Source organism: Xyrauchen texanus, chromosome 45 (assembly GCF_025860055.1).
Source record: "Xyrauchen texanus isolate HMW12.3.18 chromosome 45, RBS_HiC_50CHRs, whole genome shotgun sequence".
In the NCBI taxonomy this organism is placed as follows: Eukaryota; Metazoa; Chordata; class Actinopteri; order Cypriniformes; family Catostomidae; genus Xyrauchen; species Xyrauchen texanus.
The window spans coordinates 15,048,148-15,073,989 of NC_068320.1; the positions used below are offsets into that span (position 1 = coordinate 15,048,148).

The following is a 25,842-nucleotide window of genomic DNA, read 5'->3' on the forward strand; positions in this document are numbered from 1 at the left end:
AGAAGCAGTTTGATCTAGATGTAAGTTTGAACCAAGGGGTCAAGGTTTGGCTGGTAAGCATGGCCCAGTTAGCACCTGCTGGCAGATGCTGTAATTACACCATTCTGAGGGTACAAAGCATTTCTCCTTTGACGGCTATTCAAAAGAAGTCATACATTGACTACATACACAACATATAAAATGCATATTATATTTATATAATATACTTTGCCAGTGACCATTTTTGTGACTCTTAAAAGAGTTAAATGGACAAAGATGCTTTGCCAGTGACCATTTTTGTGACTCTTAAAAGAGTGAAATGGACAAATATTTTTCACTGTCTGTGGCCTTTCATGTCACAGATCAGGACGGTCGCTAATAGGGTTGGCAATATAGAATTTGGATGTTTTTTTATGCATAGCCATTCATTCTTTTTTAAATGCCAGAACCAAATCATTTTTATGACTTTTGCCTTCATTAATGGCTCTGGAATATGGATACTTCTGCTGATGCTGATGGAACACTATATTAAAATACTCTTATAGAGTTTTCATTCCACTGCAATACCGCAATTGAATCAGCAGCCAAAACATGCAGTGTAACCAGTGTAGTCCCAAACGAGTGACTCTTGTGAGCCAGTTCATTTGAATCTACAGTGAAACATAGTGTCTTATGAGTCTTTTATTATTATCTATAGTGTGAAACATGAAGCACTTCCTATCAAACAAATAAATCTTAGCAGCTGGTTCTTTTAGCGAATATCCTGTCTGACTTAAAAATGAACCAAGGACTGTTACTGAGTTATGTGAATTTAAGCACTAAGTACACACATAACACAGACTTAAATCAGAGCAATTACTGGATGTAGTCAAAGACACACATTATCAATTTGTTGAAGAAAAAAAAATCAATAAAAATACAAAATAAAAATAAAATTAAACATTCAGTGTAAACACACCATTTGCAAGAATCCGTTCACGCTGTTAACGCATTTATGCATGCGATTAATTTGATGAAGACATTTACAATTAATACAGAATAAACAAGCATAAACACTTGTTCATGCTCTTTAGTTCATATCTTTTATTTTGAAGTTTAGCTTTCACTTTCTTGTTCCTTGTCATGTGATTTCCTGTTCCCTTCATGTGATTCTGTCTTGTCTAATCATGTGACCCTCATGTTACATGTGTTTTGTTCTCATTGGTTAGTAGTCATTGTCTCGTTATAATTTTTATTAGTCATGTCTTGTCATTGGTTCTCATTTGATTAATCTTGTTATCTTGTTAACCCGTCTCCATATAAGCCCACATGTTTATATGGGTAAAGTTTCTGTTCATGTCTATGTGCCACCTTGTTTTGATACTTTCACATTAGTCTTGCCTTTTGATACTTTCACGTTCTGCCTTGCCTGCCCTCCGACATTACAACTTGTTGAAAGGGTGGAACCTTTGCGATGAGTCATTACACTGATGTGCACATCACAAACACACACAACAGTGATTCAGTGTCAGTTATAAAGTGATGGAGAAAGGAGCTCTTAATGCTATTTGTTGTAAAAACAAGCCTACATGGAACTTGTGCCAGAAATCAAGTATTATTCAGCCTAAGAAATGTGCATTTTAATTACCACAGAAGCACACTAAGTCTTAACTATCACCAAAACAGATTGGGATTTTTTCATGTGGAGTTCAAAGCGGAACTTGACGCTGGTGCTGATGCCCTGACGCAAATCATGAACACGGCTTCACGATTGCTGTAACAATGTGGATAGCCACAATCTTCCGGATGATCAATATTGCGAAGGATGAGAGATTAAGAGATTTAACACCACTGCAATGAATATGCAACCTATGTTGCAAAGTTCTTTCATTTAATCAAACTCCCACTTAGATTTGGGAAAATGTTTATTGTTACTTGAATTGGTGCTATTTTAGTGCATTTCTATCTTTATACTGTGGAAGACTTTGTTTGGAAAATGTTCATAAAGCATTATATTTTTACATATCGTTTTGTTTTCTTTCCTAAGATGGAAATAAATGCATTTTGACAGGTAAAGTACATTTAGAGTCAAATTTTAGCACTTTCAAAATCTATGATTAATTGCAATTAACTATGAAAAATTCTGTGATTAATAGTGATTCAAATTTGAATTTGACTGAGCATAATTTTAATTATTAAATTATCTCATCATTTGAAAACAAACTGCAGAGGGCAATTACAATTTTTATTTCTTATTTATAAATATTTATTCCTCAAAAGTACTAAAATAATCATTAATGGAACTGTAAATAAACAAGATTCAAACCAAAATTGTTCAATTCCTTACAATTCCCATCTCTAGTCACTAGGTAAGGACTTTAGACAGTGTTCCATCTTGTGGTGCCATCAGCCAATCAGCATTGACAGTATGTTAGGATTTATTTTTCTTGCAGCTCCAGAGTGAACTGTCACATGGCATTTACATGTTGATTGGCTCAAAGCCATTGGCCAATGGCCATTAAGATGATTGCGAAAGTTAACGTATGGCTTTCGCCAAAGTGCATCAATGCAAGAAACACACACCTGCCCCAGAGAACAGCACAGAGGACCCTGAAGCCCCAAACACAGCCAAGGACAGGCGGCCCACACATCAGGTTCCTCGCTGTGGACTAGCAGCCATTAGGCGATGGCAGGCAATAGGTGAAGAGCAGTCACTCGTTTATTCATGCATTCATTGGTTCAGTCCATCGCCCCAGCAGGGACAAGATGAGCTGTCCTTACTGTCGGATGGATGATCTGCTTGCCATTCATCTTAAACAGACAGCTGTCTAACACACCCTCTGTCCATTCCCTGGCTGCTATCACACTGCCCACATGACACTGAGAGGAGCTCATTTAGATTAATGCAAAGGGCTTGAATATCAGTGTGCAGAAGGTGACTCATCTTCATAGTGGGTGTATTGTAAAATATTTGCAGTATTTGTGATTGAGACAGTATCACAGCAGGGCAAAAGAAGGTTAACAGATTTCTTAAGGTTTTTTTCCCCCATCTAAATGAAAATGAGCAGAAAGTTTAAAATGGACAGTTTTTGTGCACTTAATGATTAGCTTAGTAACTTTCTTGAAAAAAGGAGAGTTGCGCTTCACTGTGCAAAAGTCACAACTATAATACGCAGGTATTGTTTATGGTTGTCAGGGTATTGCTAAGCAGTTACTAAGGTGTGCAGAGTGGCTATTACCATAGTGTAATGCGATTGCTTTGGTACTGCAAGTTAATACAGCCCATCCCTATGTCTCTATGGTATTCTGGCTCCTGGATATGACTCTTTCCGTCCTTCAATGCAAGTCTATTTTTTCATCCAACAGGCAAAAGTCTGCTTGCTTAGAAAATAAACACCACACCTCTCCTCAATAAGCCTCATGCGTTGAGGTGTAATTCATGTTTAAACTGCACAATTAAGCCTTAGCAAGCACCACTAATAACCTGAATCAGTCTTGTTGCATTCTTTTTAAAATCAGGCTTCCCTGTGTCAGTGGTATTGTATGGCTGACTGTACTGTACATTATCCACAGGGCATATATTAGCACCGACATCTCTTTTAAGATCGAGTCTGAAAAGAGAGGTTACATCCAGAACAAAATAACATCAAGCCATTTGAGAGCAACATTGGCCATCTCGATAGAAAAAAATAAAATAAAAACAGAAAATCAATGCACCACAGCTCAAATGTGATTTCAAGTAAGAGAAGTATTGGGAAGTCAAGTCACGTTGTAGGCTGGATGACCATACTTGGGATATGTCTCTGTTTTTGAGCGGTAATATGACAGGGCATTAGTGGGCTGGGCCGATGATCCAATAGATTAGGAGACTGAAAAGAACATTTAATGTGAAGCAGGCCTAAATGGAACGCTCCAATTGATACCGTCGCAACAAATCAAAATCAATGGCAAAGGCTCGGAAACGATGCGGTAATGGCTGCTGGCCATAAGAAATATGAAAGGAGGGTTAAAAAACATGCTATAGCAGAAGAGAGAGAGGAAGCGGTGGAGAGTTTAAACAACTTGTTGAAATGCTGGTTTATAAAGCATGTTGGGCTGACATGTACATTTGTTAACAGGACCTACCTAAGCAAAGGCTGAAAGATGACTGTAATGTTTCTGGCTCCTGCTTTGCACAAGAACTTAGTCTCTCCCCCCTCAATCAGGTTATCATCAGCTCCACCTAGACAGAAAGATAAAGAAAAAATATTAAACTGAAAGTAATGTTTTAAAAACAAACGTAAATTGTTAGTTCACCCAAAAAATGTAAATGTCCACACTAAAACGTGTTCGATTCCTTAATGTTGTTTTCCAAATTTTGTGACACTAAAGAGCATTTTCGAAAGTCTCCGTATTTGGTGGAGGAAAATGCTTTTCCGCTGTGGATGAGAGGCATAAACATAACAAAGTCAATGCACTTTCAAATGAAAATGTATTGAATGATATTCATGAAATATGTTAAGAAAATGCCTTGGTCCTATTTGACTCTAAAATCAAAAGAAACAAATAAAAAAATAACATTTGGTCTGGAGAAAATATAGCCTATTTCTGGGGCCATTAAGATTTTTTAGACATACAGTGGCAAGAAAGATTATGTGAACCCTTTGGAATTACCTGCATTTATGTACAAGTTTGTCTTAAAATCTGGTTTGATCTTCATCTAAATTACAATAATGAACAAACAAAATATGTTTTAACTAATAAGACACAAATTATTGTAATGTTCTTGCACATATTGAATACATAATTGAAACATTCACAGTGTTGATTGGAAAAAAGTATGTGAACCCCTAAGCTAATGATGTCAACAAAAGATAGAGTCAGTAGTTGGCAAACCTAGCATCCAATTAATTAAATGAGATTGATGGTGTGGGTTAGAGCTACTTTGACAAATATAAAGCACTCAAGCATTTTGAGTTTGCAATTCACAAGAAGCATCTGCTGATGTTGACCATGACTCGCAAAAAAGAGATCTCAGAAGACCTATTTTAGAAGAGCTTAGATATTCATCAGACTACATAAATGGAGACAATTTAGTACTGTGGCTACTCTCCCTGGAAGTGGCTGTCTAGCCAAGATGACTCAAAGGGAACACAACAGAATGCATGAGGTAAAAAATAACTATTTAGTGACAGCAAAAGACTTGAAGGAATCATTGGAACTGGTTAACATATCTGTTTATGAGTCTACTATATGGAAAACATTAACAGGCATGGTATCCATTGCAACAAAAACATTGCTGTGTGCCTGAAGTTTTCCAAAGACCACCTTGACACTCTGCAATGCTACTGGGAAAATGTTTTGTGGACTGATGAAACTAAGGTTGAATTGTTTTGTAAGAGCATGCAGCACAACATATGAATATAAAATACGTTCATTATGATATTGTTATTACCGCAATTTGAAAAAAATTACATAGTATATATTGAAATTGTATATTGTAAAGTATTTATTATCTTGGGGTTAAACATGACGTAAAATATAATCTCTTTTTATTTCTTTTATTTGGGGGTTAATATGACCACAACATTTTTTTGACAGGTTAACCTTATTAGTATGTGGCCTTACTATTATGTCATTCTGAACTCGCATTATTTTATCTTCTATGGAACACAAAAGGAGATCAGAATGTTATGTCAGGCAGAATGTTAGCCTCAGTCACCATTCACTTTCATTGCATCTTTTTTCCATACAATGAAAACAAACTGTAACTGAGTCTGTCATTCAGCCAAACATCTCCTTTTGTGTTCCACAAAAATAAAAAGTTAGGTTTCAAAAGACAAGAAGGTGAGTAAATTTTGACAAATTTTAGTGAACTATTTCTTTAAACAAAAGCTCACAAATTCTGATGATAGAAAGTCAAAGACAGACAGAAACTATTGTGTTCAACAAAATAGTGTTTATGTTGACTTCAAACAAAATAAATTCATAAAGTTTTTATTAACACAATCTGTATAGAGACATTTAAGATTCCCCCCACTCATCCCTGTGTGTGTGTGTGTGTGTGTGTGTGTAGTCCTGCACTAACAGGGTTAATAAGAAAATCATGGCTGTGTAACTCTCTCATCATGAGGCAGGGGCCCCAAAAATGAAGTGAGTTCCAATCCTTATTAGCTCCACTCATCCACAAGTAATCAATATAATTGACAGCAAGAGAATCAAGTCTGCCATCAATACAAATAAATCCTCAGTGACCAGAGGGTGTGTGTACTCATGGGTCGGTGAATATAAGTGCCACCGTGGCAGCATACTGGCATCTTTCATGTGCTGTGACAATGTTATTCATTAAAATTTCACAGCCCTTTGAGATTGCCACTGGAGAGACTGCTGTAACCACCCAGCACTGAGCTGGGCACTGTTATCCTGACAAAAACAAACACACACTCACGTACACATCACACACCAGCCCTCTGTGGTTTAATTGCTTTTATCAGTTGTTTGTTGCATGATACTTCTTGCCCGAGGGATGGTAAATGAGTCCAGGCCAACAAACACAAATATTAATGGCAGATTATTCCTGTCGCACACATAAATCACACGTGTGATGGCTTTGGCTTGCCGTTAAATTACGAGGAAAGAGAATGAGTGTGTTTGTAAGATGTTCTTCGTTCACAGTTGATTTGTGCCCGTGTTGTGATCTTGGACTCACTGGTACGCGTTTAATCAGGAAGCGGGAATCAGAGTCATCCGCAGTTCATTGCTGTGAGAAGCAGGAAGCGTTTAAAATGAGAAATGCGTTCACAATTCACTGCACTAAAAAAACCCTGCAGTGCATCTGTCTAGAATTCAAACGCATCTCCTGCTGATACTCCTGTCGTCGTCTTCTCCCTGATATTCTTCATGTCACATGTTCTGATAAAAGCTTTTTATCATTTTTATTGTCCACCCCTTTTCTAATTTAAAAGGATAGTCAACACAAAAAATACAATTCTGTCATTATTTACTTGGTAAACATGAATTTCGGTAAGCACAGACCAATTTTAGCTAAAGAGAAGTCAACCTATACTGTTTCCAATTGCACTGTGAATGTCTGGTCATTCCAACCTGAATTACTTTCTCTATTCTGTGGAACAGAAAAGATGAATTGCTGAAGAAAATGTTGGATGCTCTATTCCATATAATACAATAAGTTTAATAAATAAAATTGCGGTCAAGTTCCAATATAAAAAAAGGAACAGAAATGTATTGTGAAAGTGGACTATATGACTCATGTGCTATATTCCAAGTATACAATAGCAGTCAATACATTTCTGTACGAGGAGCTGGCCAAAATAAAAGCTGTTAATATATCATATGAGGCGTATATACCACTTATATGATACTATTATGGTTCTTTTCTTGTCATTTTGGAGAGCTCGACCGCTGCAGTCCTTACTCACTTACACAAAGAAAATCATACAGGTCTTAAAGCACATGAGGATGAGTAAATGAGAAACAACAAATGTACTAATCAAAAGATATTTAGTTATTGGAGGGACTCTTTAAAAGCTTTCTGTCTGTATTTTTTTTTTTACAATTTCTCACAGTTGCTCCTCAAGAAATAGAAATAAACCCAGTTTCATCTTCCTCACTTCCCAGCTTCCTAATTTTCTTATTCTTTTGTTTCTCACTCTCTCCATCCAATCTCTGGCTGGCTAATTCAATTAAGAATCAACCACAATCACAAAGCAAAAAACACAGCTGCTAGGGCTCATGCTGATTTTTATGTTAAATTTAATCACTGAATTTGTTTCAAACATCATGACTGATCAAAGACAGGAAGTCATCCCATGCCAGCTTGGCATGTCTCAATTATCATGCCAATTCAGATCCTTCTGGTGCCTATTAACGAGGGTCAATTAAAATTTGGGCCACATCCACACTAATACCTTTTCAGTTGAAAACTCTGACATGAAAATTCTAACATCATCATTTTCCAAAATATGTGCTAATAGAGAGCATTTTCGAAAGTCTCCATTTTTGGTGGAGGAAAGCGGTGTTCAGAATTAATGCGTTTTCGAATGGAAAACGTATTAAGCCGCAGTCACACTACGCTTCGCGTTCAATTCACTCCCATCTGAAAGCAAGAGACCATAAACACAAGCTCATGCTGTGAACCAAAGTTAACGTTTTGCAAATACATATGGTGAAAAGACCTGGGACCAATTGAAGATCGAAACGTCACAATGAGCTCTTGACTCAATACAAAGAATACATATAATAAAAACTGAACTTTTTACAGAAGGCTACTGTTGTAACACGCTCGTTGACCATTACACTATCTCATATGACAGGTTGTTATCTCAGTAAATAAAAGAATCTCTGCACACAAACACAACAGCACTTCCATGATAAAATGATGGAGAAAGGACATTTTAACACTATTTGATGTACAAAACAAGCCCAGATGGGACTCGTGACAGAAATCAAATAAGGCACATTTTAATTACCACAGAAGCATGTAAAGTCTTCCCTATCACAAAAACGCAGAATGAGACATGTTTGTTTGCAATCACTTTTCATGTCAAGATCAAAGTGGTGTTGACACCTTGATGCAATAGCTTCACTGTTGCTGTAGGAACTTCCCACTTAGACTCTGGGAAATGTTTAATGTAAGTGCATTTCTATCTCTATACTGTGGAAGGCTTTGTTTGAAAATTTTTAATAAAGCCTTTTATTGTTAAATGTTGTTTTCTTTTCTTTCATAAGATGGAAATATATGCATTTTTACAGGAAAATAAGTATTAATAGTCTCAAATTTCAGCACTTTCAAAATCTGCGGGAAAAAACATTATGCGATTAATCGCGATTTTAAAAAATGTCATGGACTGACAGCACTGATACATTTATTTGCGATTTATTATTTGTTTTAGCAAAAAGCCCTCAAGCATGACTTCATATCTTGTCTGTTGCAGTGTCCAAAATAATTTAGCTGGCTCAAAGCTTTGTGACTGCAGCTTTAGTTTGGACATGACTCGAAAAGCTGAATTAGCCAACATCTATTATTTTAAACACAAAGAATAATACACAACTGTTCCTGTGTGTACAGGTTTAATTTTACACTGCATGAAACCACATGCAAAATTACAACCAGTTAGTTTATCATTTCATTATTGTTAGCCTCCACATATGTTGGCAGTTTTATTATGCCGGAGCATGTTTCTTTAGATAATCTATGTGTGCATAAGAGCGTGTAAGTGTGTATGAGAGGTGTCACAGCCTTGCTTCCTGTGGCTGCGACTAATCTAGGATTGGATGACGGGTGTGTCCATGGTTTTACATATAATTTACATTCATATTTTTGGCAGATGCTATCTTACCAAAGCAACTTACAAGAAAGTGCAAGTATTGTTTAAGTCACTCAGATGAGTGAAGAGGGTGTGTGTGTGCACAAACACAAACACAGACACCTCCCACTCATGTCAGCCCCCATGTAATCAAGCCAGTCAGTGACTTAGTGAAATTGCATTAGCTACACTTTCGTGGGTTTGATTAGAAATGGTTTGATAAGATGTACTTTGTCCAGGGCCAGATCTACAGCAGAGAAACGTGTTGTGCCTTCACTAATACCAGATGTCCCACTGGATCTTTCTATGTGTATGTGTGCTTTGTGTGTATGGGAGAGGGTGAGAGAAACAGGGAGAGAGATATTTGAGACAAAGGCATGTCATTGTGTGAGGTTGTGCAAACAGCTGAACAGTGTGCTATAGTGTGTGTGTGTGTGTTTGAACTGTGACAGCATATATACACATATATACTAGGGCGGTCGATTTAACACGTTAATTCAGTGCGATTAATTTGATAAAAAATAACGCGTAAAAAAAATTAACGCAATTAATCACCCCCGGAACGTAATAAGGAAGATTCCTTTCTGAGAAATGCAAGTTTGTAGTACCACCTGTTTACTCCAGAGGGAAGTAAGTGAAACTTCAGCTGTTTGAGCAACACACAGTTTATTACAGTGAAGAAATCAACCCATCAGCAGACAGAACAACAAAAATATGCTTTACGTTCTTGCGTTCAAAACCGCAAATCCGAACTAAGGGATCTCAAGATGTTTTCTAAGTATTAAACTATATTTAACTTGAAACAGTGACCTAAACATTTTATGTTTATGATGCAAAGCACCCGAGACGCTACACAAACATGTCTGACGCAGGTGTACATTGACAGGACCTTAAATAAGCCCTCATAATAAATCTCGAACTGATTGACAAATTCACTTGTGAAATTTATATTTGTGAACTGTATGCCAATGATTATGATCAATAATATGGTAGTAAACAATACACTGTATTCTAAAGCCGCTTTTTGCATTGACTTATTAATGATTAACTCTTCTGCCATAAGAATGTAATTATATATATATATATATATATATAATAATTTTTACATGTTTAAAGATAACTATGTATAATTGTTTTCATCATTATATATTTAATTATTTTTATATGAGGGGCTTTCTCAGCAAATATTTGTAAATATATTTAATTACGGTTAATTAATCGGGACACCATGTAATTAATTAGATTAAAATGTTTAATAAATTGATAGCCCTATTATATATATATATATATATATATATATATATATATATATATATATATATATATATATATATATATATATATATATATATATATATTTATTTATTTATTTATTTATTTATTTATTTATTTATTTCCCCAATACACATGCATGCTCTTGAGTATAGTGATCTGGGCCAGTCTCTCTCTGGTGTGGTGATCAACAAAGCAAATCCAAAAGCCACCACACACAGACAAAGCAAACTACACACGGCAAACCCATACCAGCTGCCAGGTTTCTCCTGTGTGTGTGGCCAATCAGTACTTTCAGGCAGAAACCTCTAACTCTAAAAAGATTAGGCCAATTTTCAGTAATTCATGACTTCCCAGTCGGCCTTGTTATAATTATTCTGCCATGTCTTCATGTCTGATTGGCTTCTGATGAGGCTCCTCAATTATTAAATCTCATTTGAGGGAACGATATTCTAGTCCCAGCAAGGAGACAGCAGAGAGCGATAGCCCAGAGTGTTGACAATGTACTGAGATGACAATTAAACAAATTAATAAATTAATATGTAATTGTAAAAACTGAGTTGGATTAATTATTAATTGTGTCATGGTGTGCAATTTCTCTCGACATGATGCTTTTATTTATTAATTTTAAATGAGGCAGGGATGACAGCTCTGAATCTTTGCACCAGGATCACAACAACCAGTTTATGTCAGAGACTTAGCCGTTAGTGCACAAGCTGTAGACATGCTGAGCTGCGGTGCCAGAGTCAAGAGGTTCAAATCCGTCCTGAGTCGTGTCCTTATCTCATTCCTACTCTCTTTCTTGCTCCCATTATTTCCTGTATCTTACCAACTTTGTCCATAATAAATGTGGCATAAGCTCCTTTAAATCAACCTGACTTCAAATCTTAGATTTGCCAAAAAAAAAGGTGTGTGATTGCATATCTTTGATTTTTATGAGTTTTGTTTGAAACACTTAGTAGCAGGTAACCATCTTCTGCTTTGCTATGTGTAAAGTTACAGTAGATATGTGAGATTATTGGTGATGTCTTATTGAAATATTGTTGAATGCAGATTTTCCCACTCCTAAACACCATGGAAAAACAAAACGAACTGCGGTTAGTAAGATGGTCTCTGTCTGTCTAAGTGTCCTTCACCAGAATAAGCTGCACCAGACTTTATTTGTATCACATTTAAAGCCAATTTACAAATGTCAGGCTCAAAAGTGGTGGTGGTGTAGTGGCTAAAGCACAGGGCTGTTAATCAGAAGGTCACAGGTTCTAACCCCACGGCCACCACCATTGTGTCCTTGAGCAAGGCACTTAACTCCAGGTTGCTCCGGGGGGATTGTCCCTGTAATAAGTGCACTGTAAGTCGCTTTGGATAAAAGCGTCTGCCAAATGCATAAATGTAAATGTAAATGTAAAACAAATTATAACAAGACAGTAGAGATGGCATACTCTTTTAAGTGAACTGATCTATAAATCCAAATCTTTTACGTTTACATTTATTCATTTGGCAGATACTTTTATCCAAAGCAACTCACAAGAGGAATAATATGTCAGTAGCAATACATTTTAAGGAGACAGTAGTACGAAAAGTGCTGCATTACAAAGTTTCAATTGCAATAGTATCCAAGACAGACTGGAGTGCAAAAAAAAATAAACAATTATATATATATATATATATATATATATATATATATATATATATATATACATATATATATATATGAGTGCATGGTCAAGTGCTCATGGATAGATATGTTTCTGAAGACAGAGAGGTAGTCTGCTTCATGGATTGAGTTGGGAAGGTCATCCACCAATGAGGTACAGTGAAGCTGAAAGTCTGGGAGAGTGATTTGGTGCTACTTTGTGCTGGTACAACAAGGCACTGCTCATTAGTTGACCGCAGGCTTCTTGTGGGAATGTAGTTCTGCTGGAGCAGACCCAGTAACTGTTCTGTATGCCAGTATCAGAGCCTTGAATTTTATACAGTATGTGCGGCAACCAGCAGCCAGTAAGTAGAGACAAAGAGTGGTGTAACATGCACTCTCTTTGGTTCGTTGAACACCAGATGCGCTGAAGCATTCTGGATCATTTGCAGAGGCCTAACTGCGCATGTAGGGAGGCCTGCAATTAGGGATTTATGAGGAAGCAATACCTGATAGATCAAAGAAAATATAACCCAACCCAAACATTACCCATAGATGTAACACTATCCAATCAGGAATCATTTTACTAATAAAATAATAGTACTTTAACTTCAGCTGAGTACTTTTACTTGAGCTGAGTAACTCCAGTACCTGCAAACGTCTCCCAAGGTCAAACACACTAGGTAGCGGAGGAGGTTATTGATTAGAGCAACAACCTGCTCTCTTCCTCCAAAAAAATCTAAAAGTCTAGTCTTCCTGATTATTGATCCATCACTTCTACTTCATTTAACACCACTACAAAAGAAAAAATAAAGCCAACCAGACACTCATTCCTTAATAGCACACATACTACTTTGCTTCCTTCAATATGACTTGTTCTTGGTTTTATTTTTCTCTGTATCACTGTCTTTGACTCAGGAAGCCTTATTTTAAGAGAGCTAGCGCTAAGCGCAGCCCTATGCCATAAGTCAGGGGTGCTCAATAGTCAATCGCAAGACAACCAATGGTCAAATCACATTAAGAGGTCAAAAGGGAAAGGGATATAAACTACACAAATAACAATAATCTTAAAGAACACATTTTATTTCCTTATTTCGGCTCCCCTGCGAAAGGATTTACAAAACACAGGATAGCAGGGGAAGACTCATTCATATTTATTAGGAAAATTATACCCGATTGGATAGTGTTATGTTTATGGGTAGGGTTGGGTTGGGTTATGTTTTCTTCGACCGCTCAAGTATCGCTTTCCTCATAAATATAAAGGACCCATCCCCTTGCCATCCAACATTTCAGAAATTCAACCCCACACACTGTCATACACCTACTTTCTCTGTGAGTGCTAATGTGTGTGTGCGGTAAGAGCACTCACGATAATGCAGAAACGCCTGTCTTGGCATGAGGTATAAATTAAAACACAATCAGTTTTAATTCGTACTAAATTCTAAAGTAAACGTCCAAGTGTGACCTGCCCATATTAGACTTTGATATTAATCAAACAACAATAGGGAAGCAAGACTATTTATTGCTCTTGGCTAGATGACTTCAGTAGCTTTAAAAATATGAATATATTATAATCAGTGAAAACAAATGTGATCTATTAATTTTTATGGTATTTATTTTTCTTCCATTTCTGAACGTATACATAAATACATATTGATACTGCTGTTAGAAAATGTAAGCATTGTTTTCTTTGTTCTTATTTTTTTTACTGTTGTTTCCTTGTCCTGAATAATTGTCAGAACTTAAAACAATGTTTACCTAATTAACAAATTAGTTAAATTGTACAACATTTCTAATTTTGTAACTGTCCTCAAGCTAATCTCAAGCTCCACTATTCACCATAATTGTAACCCCCAAAAATGTATGACCGAAACATGTAAAACATTTAACACTAACAAGTATCTCCCTTTACATTCATCTTGAACATAGACACACTATATAACACTTAATTTTAACATTTACTCTCCCTGTCGAGAGCCATGTAAAGCATGCTGGAAAATAAAAAAAACCTTCCCAGTTTCAGTTAAATTTACGTTCCTGTAAATTTAAAGAGACAAGTTCATTAAACACAAAATATGAAACAATTCAGGTTACTTTAAAGGTGTAAATCAAAAGAAAGAGAAAGTTCTAATTACTCATCAAGGTTCATTTATTTTAATTTTAGTAAACATTTTATTATAAAACGTAAAATTTTTCCCTACTCAAAACAATTAGCATTAGGGTTTACAGTGAAATATGCACTAAGTCAAGGCACAAGGGTGTTTGTTGAAATCGCATACACCCGCAGTTAATGCAAACGCTCCCACCCACGGCCACTTGCACTGGCATGAAACTTAGAATTAGCGCTCTCATGAAAACTGGATAAACGTAGCACAGCGTTGTAGCTCGATTGCATAATGTAACGCATTTAATGAAACTTAAATTCCTCACTTTTATACTTAAATTATTCGAATGTAGATTATTACTCATTAAGGCTGAAACGAGTAGTCGATGTTATCGACAACATCGACACTAAAAAAATTGTCAACAAAAGTTGTTTTTGTTGAATAATCGTTTGATCTCATTTAACTCAACACAAGATCATATGAAACTCTTATGATGAGAGGAGAGCAGCACTGCCGTTCGAGCCTAAATGAAGAGAGGACGAAAACACAGTACAGCCACGCTCCAAACCTTTGAAACAGCCACAAAGGTTATGTAGATCGCAAAGTATGAGGGAATTATAGAACAAAAATTCAAAATAATTAAATACAGAAGCAGTGTCGTCCTGACATGAAATAAAGCAGAACCTTACCTGGTGTTACACTTGAGCAAAACTTACCTCACAGAGCACCTAAAATAAATAAAATTAAATAATAAGGAAGCGGTTGTGTAAATAAGCTCAAACTCTGAAACTGGCAATTCTCTGTGTGGTCAGAGCCGCTTATATGAGTCACGTGTAAATCAGCTAGAGAGAGTTTCAAACTTCTCATGGCTGATAAACACTCACGTGCAGAGACACTCACCCCTCATGCCCACTTGCTGCAGCTAGATTATAACATGATGGCTTGCAATGTAGTGAATCATAATATACTGTATGTGTCATGGTACATATCTTATTGTTAGGGCTGAAACGATTAGTCGACATTATCCACAACAAAAAAAGTGTCATGGTGTGTATCTTATGGTGAAGACATTTTTTTTTATGTTGCTTCTCAAATAAATGTAACTTGTTTTAAGGATTTTTAGACAATTTTAAATGGAAAACAAGACAAAAACGATTGATAACAATAGGATTTTTTTGCAATTCATTTTTTAATGAATTAATCTTAATAAAAATTCAAGGATCAAGAAATTGAAAAGACGATTTTGTCATCTTTAAAGTTCGTAAGCATGTTTAATACAACCTAATACAACAAGCTGAATAGTCAGTTAAGAGCTAATGATTAATCGTTGCAATAATCGACCGAATTGTCGAATAGTCATTCTAATAATCGTTACATCATTCGATTATCAAAATACTCGTTAGTTGCAGCCCTAATACTCATTTCAGTTTGATGTAAAATACAATCTTCATTAATCAATTGCCATACAATCGAAATGTGTAAATCTAAAAAAAAAAAAAAAAAAAAAAAATTATTTTTATGATCAACTTTTTGTATTTTATAGTTTTTGTTTGGATTTAGTTTTTCAGTATATTTAGTTACAATATATACAGTGTATAGAAGAAAAAAAAAAAGAAAAAATTTATTTAGCTTTAAAGTCATGAATATATATTTGGAGTTTCGTTTCAGTTTTTCCAATTATTATTTCAAAGATGTTTTCATTTGCTTTCTGTTTTTGCTTCACTAAACGATAATAATACTGCTTTGTCTGATTTTGTCTTGTCCGTATGCCCGTCAGTCTCTTTATGTCTCTCTCTTTTCCCATTGTCCACCACTGTTGAGTCTCAGTGTGATTGGAAGACAGGAACGGTGTATTTGACACAAGTCTCTGCTGCCCTCTCAAACCCCACTGATTCAGAATCAGTCAGCCAGTGATTGTGAGTGTGTTTAAAGGCTGTTCCACTCAGCCAGACATCATCATCACCCTTGTTTGCTGTCCTCTCCTTCACCTTTCTCCCTCCACTTCTCCCTCGTTCTCTCTTTCATGGGGATGATGGCATTGCCACTGATTAAAATTAGCACAGGTTGTGAAACACAGACACACACAAAGACATATTCTGTAATTATGTGTCTGCTTCCTGTAAGATAACAGCTACTACCTACCCTTAAGACAAACCAGAGAACTTCAAGAATATTTGTAAATGTTTCATCAGCTCTCTATCTCTCTTCACCTTTTGGTCACTTCTCTACTTGACACATGGGCTCATCATGTAAACCAAGCCACTTCTTTCCCCCATTAAAATCACATATACATATATACATATATATATCATATATAATCAATATAATGTTGCAAGAACTAAATGTTTACCCATTTCCTGTCTCAAAAAACCTAAGCTTGAAGATGAGAGAGAATGAAAGACCAATATCTACAGCACCACTGATATGTAATTAACCCCCAAGTCCATTTCAGCCAATCACAGGCCAATCTCATCTCACCACTGCAGTAATTCAATAATGTGTCCGTGATGAGATCCACCTCAGGACTTCACTCATCACAGCAAAAATTTTGATTTATGCTGATAAACAAGGCAGAAACGTGTTATCACATTCTGAGAAAAAGGTCTGTTGAATCAAGTTATGATATTGTGATGTGGTGCAATATATTGAATCATGACATGTATATTGTGATACGCATCATATCATGAGGTGCCAGGCGATACCCAGCCCTAGTAAAAAAATAATAAATTACCTTATACTTAACAGTGAAAATGTATATTATGTCTATCAAGACAATACATGTACGTTTACTTTAAACTGTTGTTAAAATTACATTGAATAATCAAAAATCAACAATCCCCGCATGACTCATCACATTTGATTTGATCTTATTGAAATTGTTATATGCTTTTTCTTATTCTGGCATCACGTATGTACATTGTGGTGTTTTGTTACATTTTATGTTGTTAAGTTTTAGTTTTTCATGTTTATAGCATTATTTTAGTTCCATGTGTTACCCTAATGATTGTTTGTGTTTGTGTGAGTGACACTGTGCAGTGTCAACACATGTGTAAATGTCATTGCTCCTGGAAGGGGCACTCATAATGAACTTCAAGTCATCATGTGGCCTTCTTTTTAACCACATGCGTTACTATGGTTGTTAACAGTACAATAAAAAGTGCAAAACTCATTTTTTGTAGGACCAGTATGTTGTTTTATTATCCTTGTATAATTTAATGATACATATTGTTGTAAACTGTAAAATATTCAGGCACTAAGATGACACCCGTAATGCCTGAAACATTGTCTCTGCATTTTTATAGTAACGTTCTGGCAACCACAGCTGCCAGGTTTTTACCATAATTTTAACAGATTTTTACAAGTAAAAGGTTTACAGTTTCTTGTTTTATGTTGTGTTGTTGACATTATGAAAAGCACTGTACACTACTAATCACAATGTAGGTTGCTCACTGCTGCTCTCTTTCTTGTCAGAGACAGTGCACAGTCTTTCAAACAGGTCTGAAACTTGTAACTGCAATCTGGGTCTTTTTGTCGCAAATTAGACAGAGACTTGGTTGATGAGCTTCTGTTTTGTAGTGTGCATCCAGGTTAAGGTGGATAACATTGTAAATTAGGGAATGAATATCAGTGGTCCAAGTGTTCCAGCAACTCAAACAGGATTGAAATAGTTGAGGATGCCCCAATGGCTCAAACAACACTCCAGCACACATACAAACACAAAGTCCAGGATGCTGATAGGCATGAAGTGTGTATTGCAGAGTTCTGCAGATGATCTACAGCTGCCAGTTCCAGCACAAGCACCCTCTTTTATTTGTTTGGATTTAATTTGGAGTGCCGGATGAGGAGCCCAGGGAGCAAATGTAATGAGAGAACAAAAGAAAACATCAACAATTGAATTGCTAATTTCTCTAATGCCTGCATTCTCTTCCTCAGTTTTAGGTAGAGCTGTGATGTTTTAGCATCTGTGGCTATCACGACTCCAGCCAGATCTATTGGTTATATACTCATTAGTATATATTGAGATAAAATAGGAATATAACAAATGATCATGTGCTACAGACACAGAGACACTCATTCTCTTTGCAAACATATGGGCACATAAACATGCAATCTTATTTAAAGAGGCATTTAAAGAGCTACACTCTTATGTGCCGTATGGAGTGTCATATCTTCTCAAAGAGTCTCTGGGCTCCATCAAGCCTGATTTAGCACACAGATCAACAGACTTCTCTCACACACACGCACGCACGTGCACGTGCACGCACACACACACACACACACACACACACACACACACACACGATCAAGCACAACATGTAAAGTATATGGCATAACAATGCATATTTCTGTTTGTGATGTGCAAATCATGTGTAAATAAACAAAACAATCATAGAAATCAGTCCCATTGTCTCTAGAGGCATTTACAGGTGTGTTTTGTCTGGATGGAAACAGACAAGTGACCTTTCCTTGTCATTCCTACTCCTCTCCTTGATGTCCATCAAGTGTGCTTTGATTGTGTGCCAAACAGTGAAGTCCCTCTTCAACAATCACACCTAACATTACTCCCTGTAGCTTCTGTCAATCTGTCACTCTCTATGGCTCTCAGTAGGAATGCCTGATTGCATACTGTCTTTGGTGCTCTAAAACAGACACTAAGAAATGCCACTCCTGAATACAGAGGATATGGCGCCAATCAACAGCTATAAAAATAAAAGGTCAAGAAAAGGATGGATGGATGGATGGATGGATGGATGGATGGATGGATGGATGGTCTCTGTTTAGATAAGGGGACAGGAACTGATCCTTGATCACCATTCTGACTTTGAAAAGTTTTAAAGGTCTCATAGCAAAGGTTCCTTAGTGAGTGTCTGTACGGCTAGAGAAGACTAAAGTGTCTGTCACTATCCACAAACACCCCAACTTTCATTACTGTAAAGAAAACTGACATAGACACATATACTCACACTTTTATATACGCCCACATACACACGTCCTCGCTCCACTGGTGAGTGATTGTTTTCATTTGCACCTTTCCTACCCCTATTGTGCTTCACAAATCAGAGCATCAGACAACAGCTCTCCTCCGCCCACAGCCCAACCACTCACCATGATCCACCCTCTTGCTCTCTTTGGGGCACTGTACAGTATGTGCTCCAGAAACATTGATCCTTGGTACTCAAACAAGGGATGCAAGTTTGAGTCCAAACCAATCTCTTTCCCCACTCTCTCTCCCTACAATTTCACTCTCACTCTCCTACCATACCTGTCTAAAGAATTATGATAAATTCCAAAACATGGAAGGGGTCGAGGCAGAGGGAAAAAGGAGACATACAGAGAAGAAAGGCAGACAGAGGGAGAGAGAGAGAGAGAACTGAAGCAGTTATGAACTCTTCAGAAGGAAGTTGAGGATTAATTAATCTGTACGCGCCGTGCCTTAGGAGAGAAAGTGGTTTTAAGCTATTGAGGCTTTGAGTGTGCTTTTATAATGACTTCCACAAACACACACACGCTGGCTCAGAGACGTTTTACATGACATCGCACACAAACATAATTGTAGTTGTACAAAGCACTTCCAAATTCATTCCGCTTCAAGTAAAGGTGGTAAAGCAATTTAGTATTTACAACACATGTACAAATTGTGGGGGTATTTTGCTTTCATATCACTGGAGAAGGGTTCAGTGTGGAGCTATCTCAAATAGATGAAACCATACAACTCCAGTGGTTTAATCAATGTCTTATTCAGTTGGTTCTGGGTGAGAAAAGACCAAAATGTAACTCCTTCCCAATGTACATCTTGACAGCAGTCTCCTTGGTGATCATGATTTCAAGCTTGATTACACTTCCTATAGCGCCATCTGGTGCACTGCACATGCGATAAGGAAGTGTAATTAAGCTTGAAATCATGATTGTGCCAAGAGACTGCAATTATAAGATTTACAGTGAAAAAGGAGTGATTTTTAGTCTGTTCTCACCCAAAGCCAAAAGGATCACTTCAGAAGACATGGATTAAACCAATGTAGTCATTTGGATTACTTTTATGCTGACTTTATCTCCAGTTTGGAGCTTTTGGAGTTCTGGTCACCATTCATTTGCATTGTATGGATCTACAGAGCTGAAATATTCTTCTAAAAATCTTTGTTTGTGTTCAGCAGAAGAAAATAAGTCATGCATATCTGGGATGGCATGAGGGTGAGTACATTTCATTTTTGGGTGAACTATACCTTTGGCAACCAGTCGCTAAAAAGAGAAGGAGTTGAAAGCGGTAAACAGTAATCTACCTCAGACAGAGTCTGCTACGTTTCATCAAGGACTACTGAGAGAAGTGATATTTGCACTCTTGCTTATATTTGTAATAGGACTTTGATTGGTGTGAATTTTTTTTAAGGTTAAAAAAAATAATAAAGTCACACTAATCATTTGTCTTCATGATCGATCACTGAATTCACTCCCGAGCATTTACATTTACATTTATGCATTTGGGAGACACTTTTATCCAAAGCGACTTACAGTGCACTTAGGGACAATCCCCCCCGGAGCAACCAGGAGTTAAGTGCCTTGCTCAAGGACACAATGGTGGTGGCTGTGGGGCTCGAACCAGCGTCCTTCTGATTATCAGATTACCAGTTATGTGCCTAGACCACTATACCACCACTCCACTCCATGAGCATTAACGCCCACCCATACCTGCAACAAGTCATGCATTTACTGCCAACTGCACTGCACTGGAAAGGCACAGATGTTTAAACATCTGCATAGTTCAGGCTTGCACAGTGACTTGCTTGTGTAAAAAGAGATTGGACATTATACTGAATGCCTATATATTTGGCATATTGTAAGAGTCAGGAGCTGAGAGGTCATTATACTAACTGCAAAACCTGTCACTTATTTATGGATCATTTAATGACTTTTAAACGTTTCTTTTAAAAACATTCAGTCAGGTCAGATGTCAGACCATCTGGCAGTAATGCTTCAGTTTTGCACGTCTGCAAACTCAATTAAAAACTGGAGAAATATTTCTCTGTCGGCTTCAATACACATTGTCATATTTCTAATTTATTCCCTAAGAAATCCATGAATGGCACCTCTGCCCACGTAATGAAAACAATGAATTTCAACCCTATCCTCACTCCCTCCACTGAGTCGACTTATTCCGTTTGTTAAATTATTTTGTCCCTTCAATCTCCTTTCATTCTTTAAGCTAACAGACAGAGGCCGGAGCATCTGCATTGTGATGGGACAAATGAAAAGTGGAAATGTTATCTCCCATTTGGTGGTGCGAGGTGCTCAACCAATCAAATATTTTTCTCCTTTCACTTCTGAAGCATCTGAAGGAAAAGACCATGAGAGTCTTAGAAGCCCATTAACTTCAATATCTCATGTTAATCTGGATATTCCTCTTACTCTTCTTGCGCTTGGTGGTTCAGCTGTGATTGGAGGTTCGCAATCAAATGGAATCATATTTGAAGAGCTGGGGAATTATGGAAAAAAAAATCCATTCATGTGAAAGGCAATGCAAGGTTATTATAGTTTTGTATTTTCAAATGTATTTTTTAATATAAGACTGTTTTCAAAATTCATTTACACATCAGTTTAGTTATACAATGTTTTTAATAGTTACAGATTCATTTTTCACAGTTTTTCTATTTAGTTTTTATTTGTTTTGGATTATGTTTTAGTAATTATATTTAAGCACTGAGATGAGAAACCCAAACATTTGAAAAGAACTTTGAGGAAAAAAGCTACATGTGTATTTGCACAGGAATATTGCATGAAACAACGTATCAGCATGAGTACAAATTGTAAGGTCGCTTTAATGCAGAACTTGTATTTATACAGAACCAAAACCGCATCAGAGACAAAACTTTTAAATATGCAAATACAAGAGTGCACAAATTTTACTTGGACTCTGCTAGACTTGGGATCGATGCCTTTTTCACACATCGATAATTTGAAGATTTTCCCAATGAATATCTAAATTTAGCAGGATTCAGTGCCACATATAGTTTTCCATTAAATTTGACCCAAATCATTATCAAAGGACAACGATTTTTTACTCTAGCCATCAGTGGATGATATATTGTGTATATATTTTTTTGTGGTTTGACAACAATTTATAATCATTCAGTTTGCACACTTAAAACAGTTTCATACACTAACCTGCAAACTTATCAATGTCACTTTCATTCTTTAAGAGGTACAAAAATCTTTGTAACTTTTGTGTGTATGCATCATGTACAAGGAGCTCTAAAATGCCTGTCCAATGTTATGATTCTTGTGCCTTGCGACCTGCTTCAGTAAATGTTTTTTCACCCCCTTGTGGTTTCCCAACATTATTACGGCAGACATTAAACAAAAGACCAACTGAGTGAATTGGAAAGCACACAAATTAGGCTTTAAATTTAAATGTTGGCTAATGATAATATATCGATACCTCAAAAATATATAGATAAAATAATGTGATGATCTATAATCGATATATAGATATTTTATGACATACCTAGACTTTGCATGTCTGTGCACTCGTAGTAACATGAAATCTGAGATGTAAATACTACAAAGACCATATTCCTTAAACAAAAGTGACATGTTTGTGAAATAAATGAAAGCTACAAAGTTGAGTCCACCTTTTATCAGTATCAGTAGCTAACTGACACCACACACACCATTTTGCAACCAACAGTTGGGATGTCTGATATGTTGATTTTATTTTAATAAAATGTAATTAAAAGCATTTCACTCCTGCAATTTAGTACATATTGCTTTAGTATATCAATTGCTAAATGTCCTGGAGCACCTAAGCTTGTTAAACTCCTTTCACACCAACCAAACAAACCAAACTCTGACATCAATTGGACTTGTCCACACCAAGGATGTTAGAGTGAAAGCACACCAAATCAACAGTACTTGTATTTGCTTTAGATTACAATAATAACTCTGCAGCAAAGTCGCCTCACTACAGAGAGAAAACCTAATGTCAAAGCATCCTCCATCTTTATATCGAAAGACACACAAGCCTGTAAAAAGAGAGCTGGAGAGTTTTTGTTGTGATTTATTTCCCTTAAAGTTCAGGGTTTTAGTGCAGAAGTATAACATTTTCTCTCAAGTAAAAAAAACAAAAAGTCTATACTTCTGAATGGTGTGAGAAGCATCTGCCTCTCACTTCTATCCCTCTATGTGTCCTTCACTTCTCTTTTCTGAACACCTTGTGCTCCCTCTCTAGATCACTTCACAGAAAGTGTGTCTCACAGGGATTGTTTGAGGAAAAAAAAGAAGAAAAACAAAAAGGCACACACAACTGTCAAGCACTACTGATTGAAACTGCAAGGTCATTGTGAAGAGTGTGAGAATAAGGGAGAGAGAGTTACTGCCTAGGATGTCTGTCTAACACTAGTAAGGTGTTTGTGAGTGTGCATTTGTGTGTGTAGATAGATAGAGAGAGAGAGAGAGAGAGAGAGAGAGAGAGAGAGAGAATGAGAAGACTCTAACAGGTGGAAGATACATAGCTAAGCGACTGTTCTCCCCAATAACTTCAAGGAATCTTCTCCATCATCTCTCTCTCCTTCCATCTCTCCTTCCATCCAAACCACACTGCACCTGTCATCCTGACTTACTCTCTAGACCCTCCATTTAACCTTTCTCTCTTACTCACCTTGCAGCTCCCCACTTTTGCTGTAGAGTTCCCGACGTTGCTCTCGCAGGTATGCGCTCATGCTAATGGCGTGGGACGAAGACTCAAACCTGCAAAAGGAACAGTTCAAATGTCAAAGCTCACACCAAAGTAGGTCACAGGATCTCTTATTTTAGTAAACCTTAAATCTAATATATATATATATATGATATCTGATATAAAGATAAGTGTGAAGAAAAAAAATGATCCTGTGGTCAGAAAAAATAGCCCGTCTCCTTTTAAAAACCAGTGATTCTAAACTGGTGGGACACAACACAAAAACATAGTTTTTTTAACGATACGGTTTTTCACAGGTTTTTTATGATACAGTTGCAGACAGCAGGGGGAAAAAACAATGCTAAATATAAATTGTAAAATTCAACTAACTATATAATCGTGCATAGCTAGGATAGTTAAATAAATAGGTTTAGCAGCTTTAAAAGGTAGGAGAAAATGTTTTGCATATCTTTTGTTGTTGACCTCAAAGGCTGTGCGTAAACTATAAACTAATTTTTGCGCAAATGCATCTGTCACTTAGTATAACAAAATTAGGACGATGCCAACATAGACAGACATGACATGCCCTCATACTTGAAAATCATGGGCCAAATAAAACAAGGTACACAAAAATACAACCCAGACTACATTGAATATGGGTCAATGTACAAGGATAAATGGTTTGTGTCACCCACAATGTGTGTACAATGTAAAATCGAAACCAGTAGAGAACCACTGTTCTGACCTTTACCAGACAAATGCATGTGAAAACATTTAAATTTAGCTAGAGCAAATCCCCAAATCCGAATACACCTGCAAGAACACACTTACTTGAACAGAGACTGTTTGGGTCGTTGAGGTTTCTTCTTAGCGAAGAATGCTCCGAAGTCTCCACCAGTGCTGGCATAGGAGAGCTGGGCGGAAGGTTCTGCAGCACTACGTGTGTTTTTGACATCCAAGTAATCCATTAAAAGCACCTGAAGGGCACAAAAGCAGGTTTGATACAAGCCATATTTTATTGTTTATTCAGTCAAAAAAAATTACATTTAACATTAATGCATTTTGGCAGATGCTGTTATCCGAAGCGACATATTATTGGAAACTATATGTGTTCCCTGGGAATTGAACCCATGACCTTGCTACCAACAATTAAGATTAGGGGGAGCAAATTTAAAAGTTAAAGAATCGGTCATTAAAAAAACCATAATCGACCAATAGAGTAAAGTAAGCTAACACAGGCCTGTCAGTTTTTAATACTTGTGTGAGTGGTTCATGTTCTAACTTAGCAGACCTTTTCCAATACATATGCAGTTCTAATCAGTTAATTATTTAATCTGTGGCTTTCAACTACTCTTGCTGGCAGTCTAGCAACTTATAAAGTAAAATAAATGGGCCTAAAATGACTGATTCATGATCTCTTTGAACTGGGTCAGTCAGTTTTAACTAATCTGTTTCTAGGTCTGTCTCAGGCCCATCTTTCCAAACTGTCTGTTAAAGTTCGAACTCTTGCCATGTCCGCCAGCAAAATCCCATTAACTTTGATTAAAACTGTTCATGAATATCCCATTCAACCCAATCCATAATCATTAAAGGAGTTTCCAACAGCTATAAGAAGATCAAGCTAACTTTTCCAAAAATGAGCACCCCATTTCCCAATGGTTCCATAACTTAGCACAGCAATTTGATTGGTCTTGTTCTTAATCCTGGCTGCACACCAGTCCAAAGTGGAGATGGAAGTAGGAAAAGGGACAGATGGAAATGCATCTGACTGATAATACCATAATTAAAGAGAGATAAGAAGGGGATTGTCTATGAAAGGAGGGGAAGTCTCATCAACAGCCATTCCTCAGCCCAGAGACAAACCCAATCCAGCAGGCCTGTTACATTCCTGTCAGATTATTAATT

At 36.7% G+C, this 25,842-nt stretch overlaps 1 protein-coding gene across 1 annotated transcript in view; it reads right to left on the reverse strand.

Moving 5' to 3' along the window:
* Window positions 1-25,842, reverse strand: part of exoc4 (exocyst complex component 4) — a 160,396-nt gene that overhangs the window by 99,185 nt on the left and 35,369 nt on the right. Inside the window, exons 8-10 of the mRNA XM_052118956.1 lie at window positions 24,769-24,914; window positions 23,923-24,011; window positions 4,084-4,180 (exon numbers count right to left, since the gene is read on the reverse strand). Of these exons, the coding sequence (XP_051974916.1) occupies window positions 4,084-4,180; window positions 23,923-24,011; window positions 24,769-24,914 (332 nt within the window). The remainder of the gene's footprint in view (window positions 1-4,083; window positions 4,181-23,922; window positions 24,012-24,768; window positions 24,915-25,842) is intronic.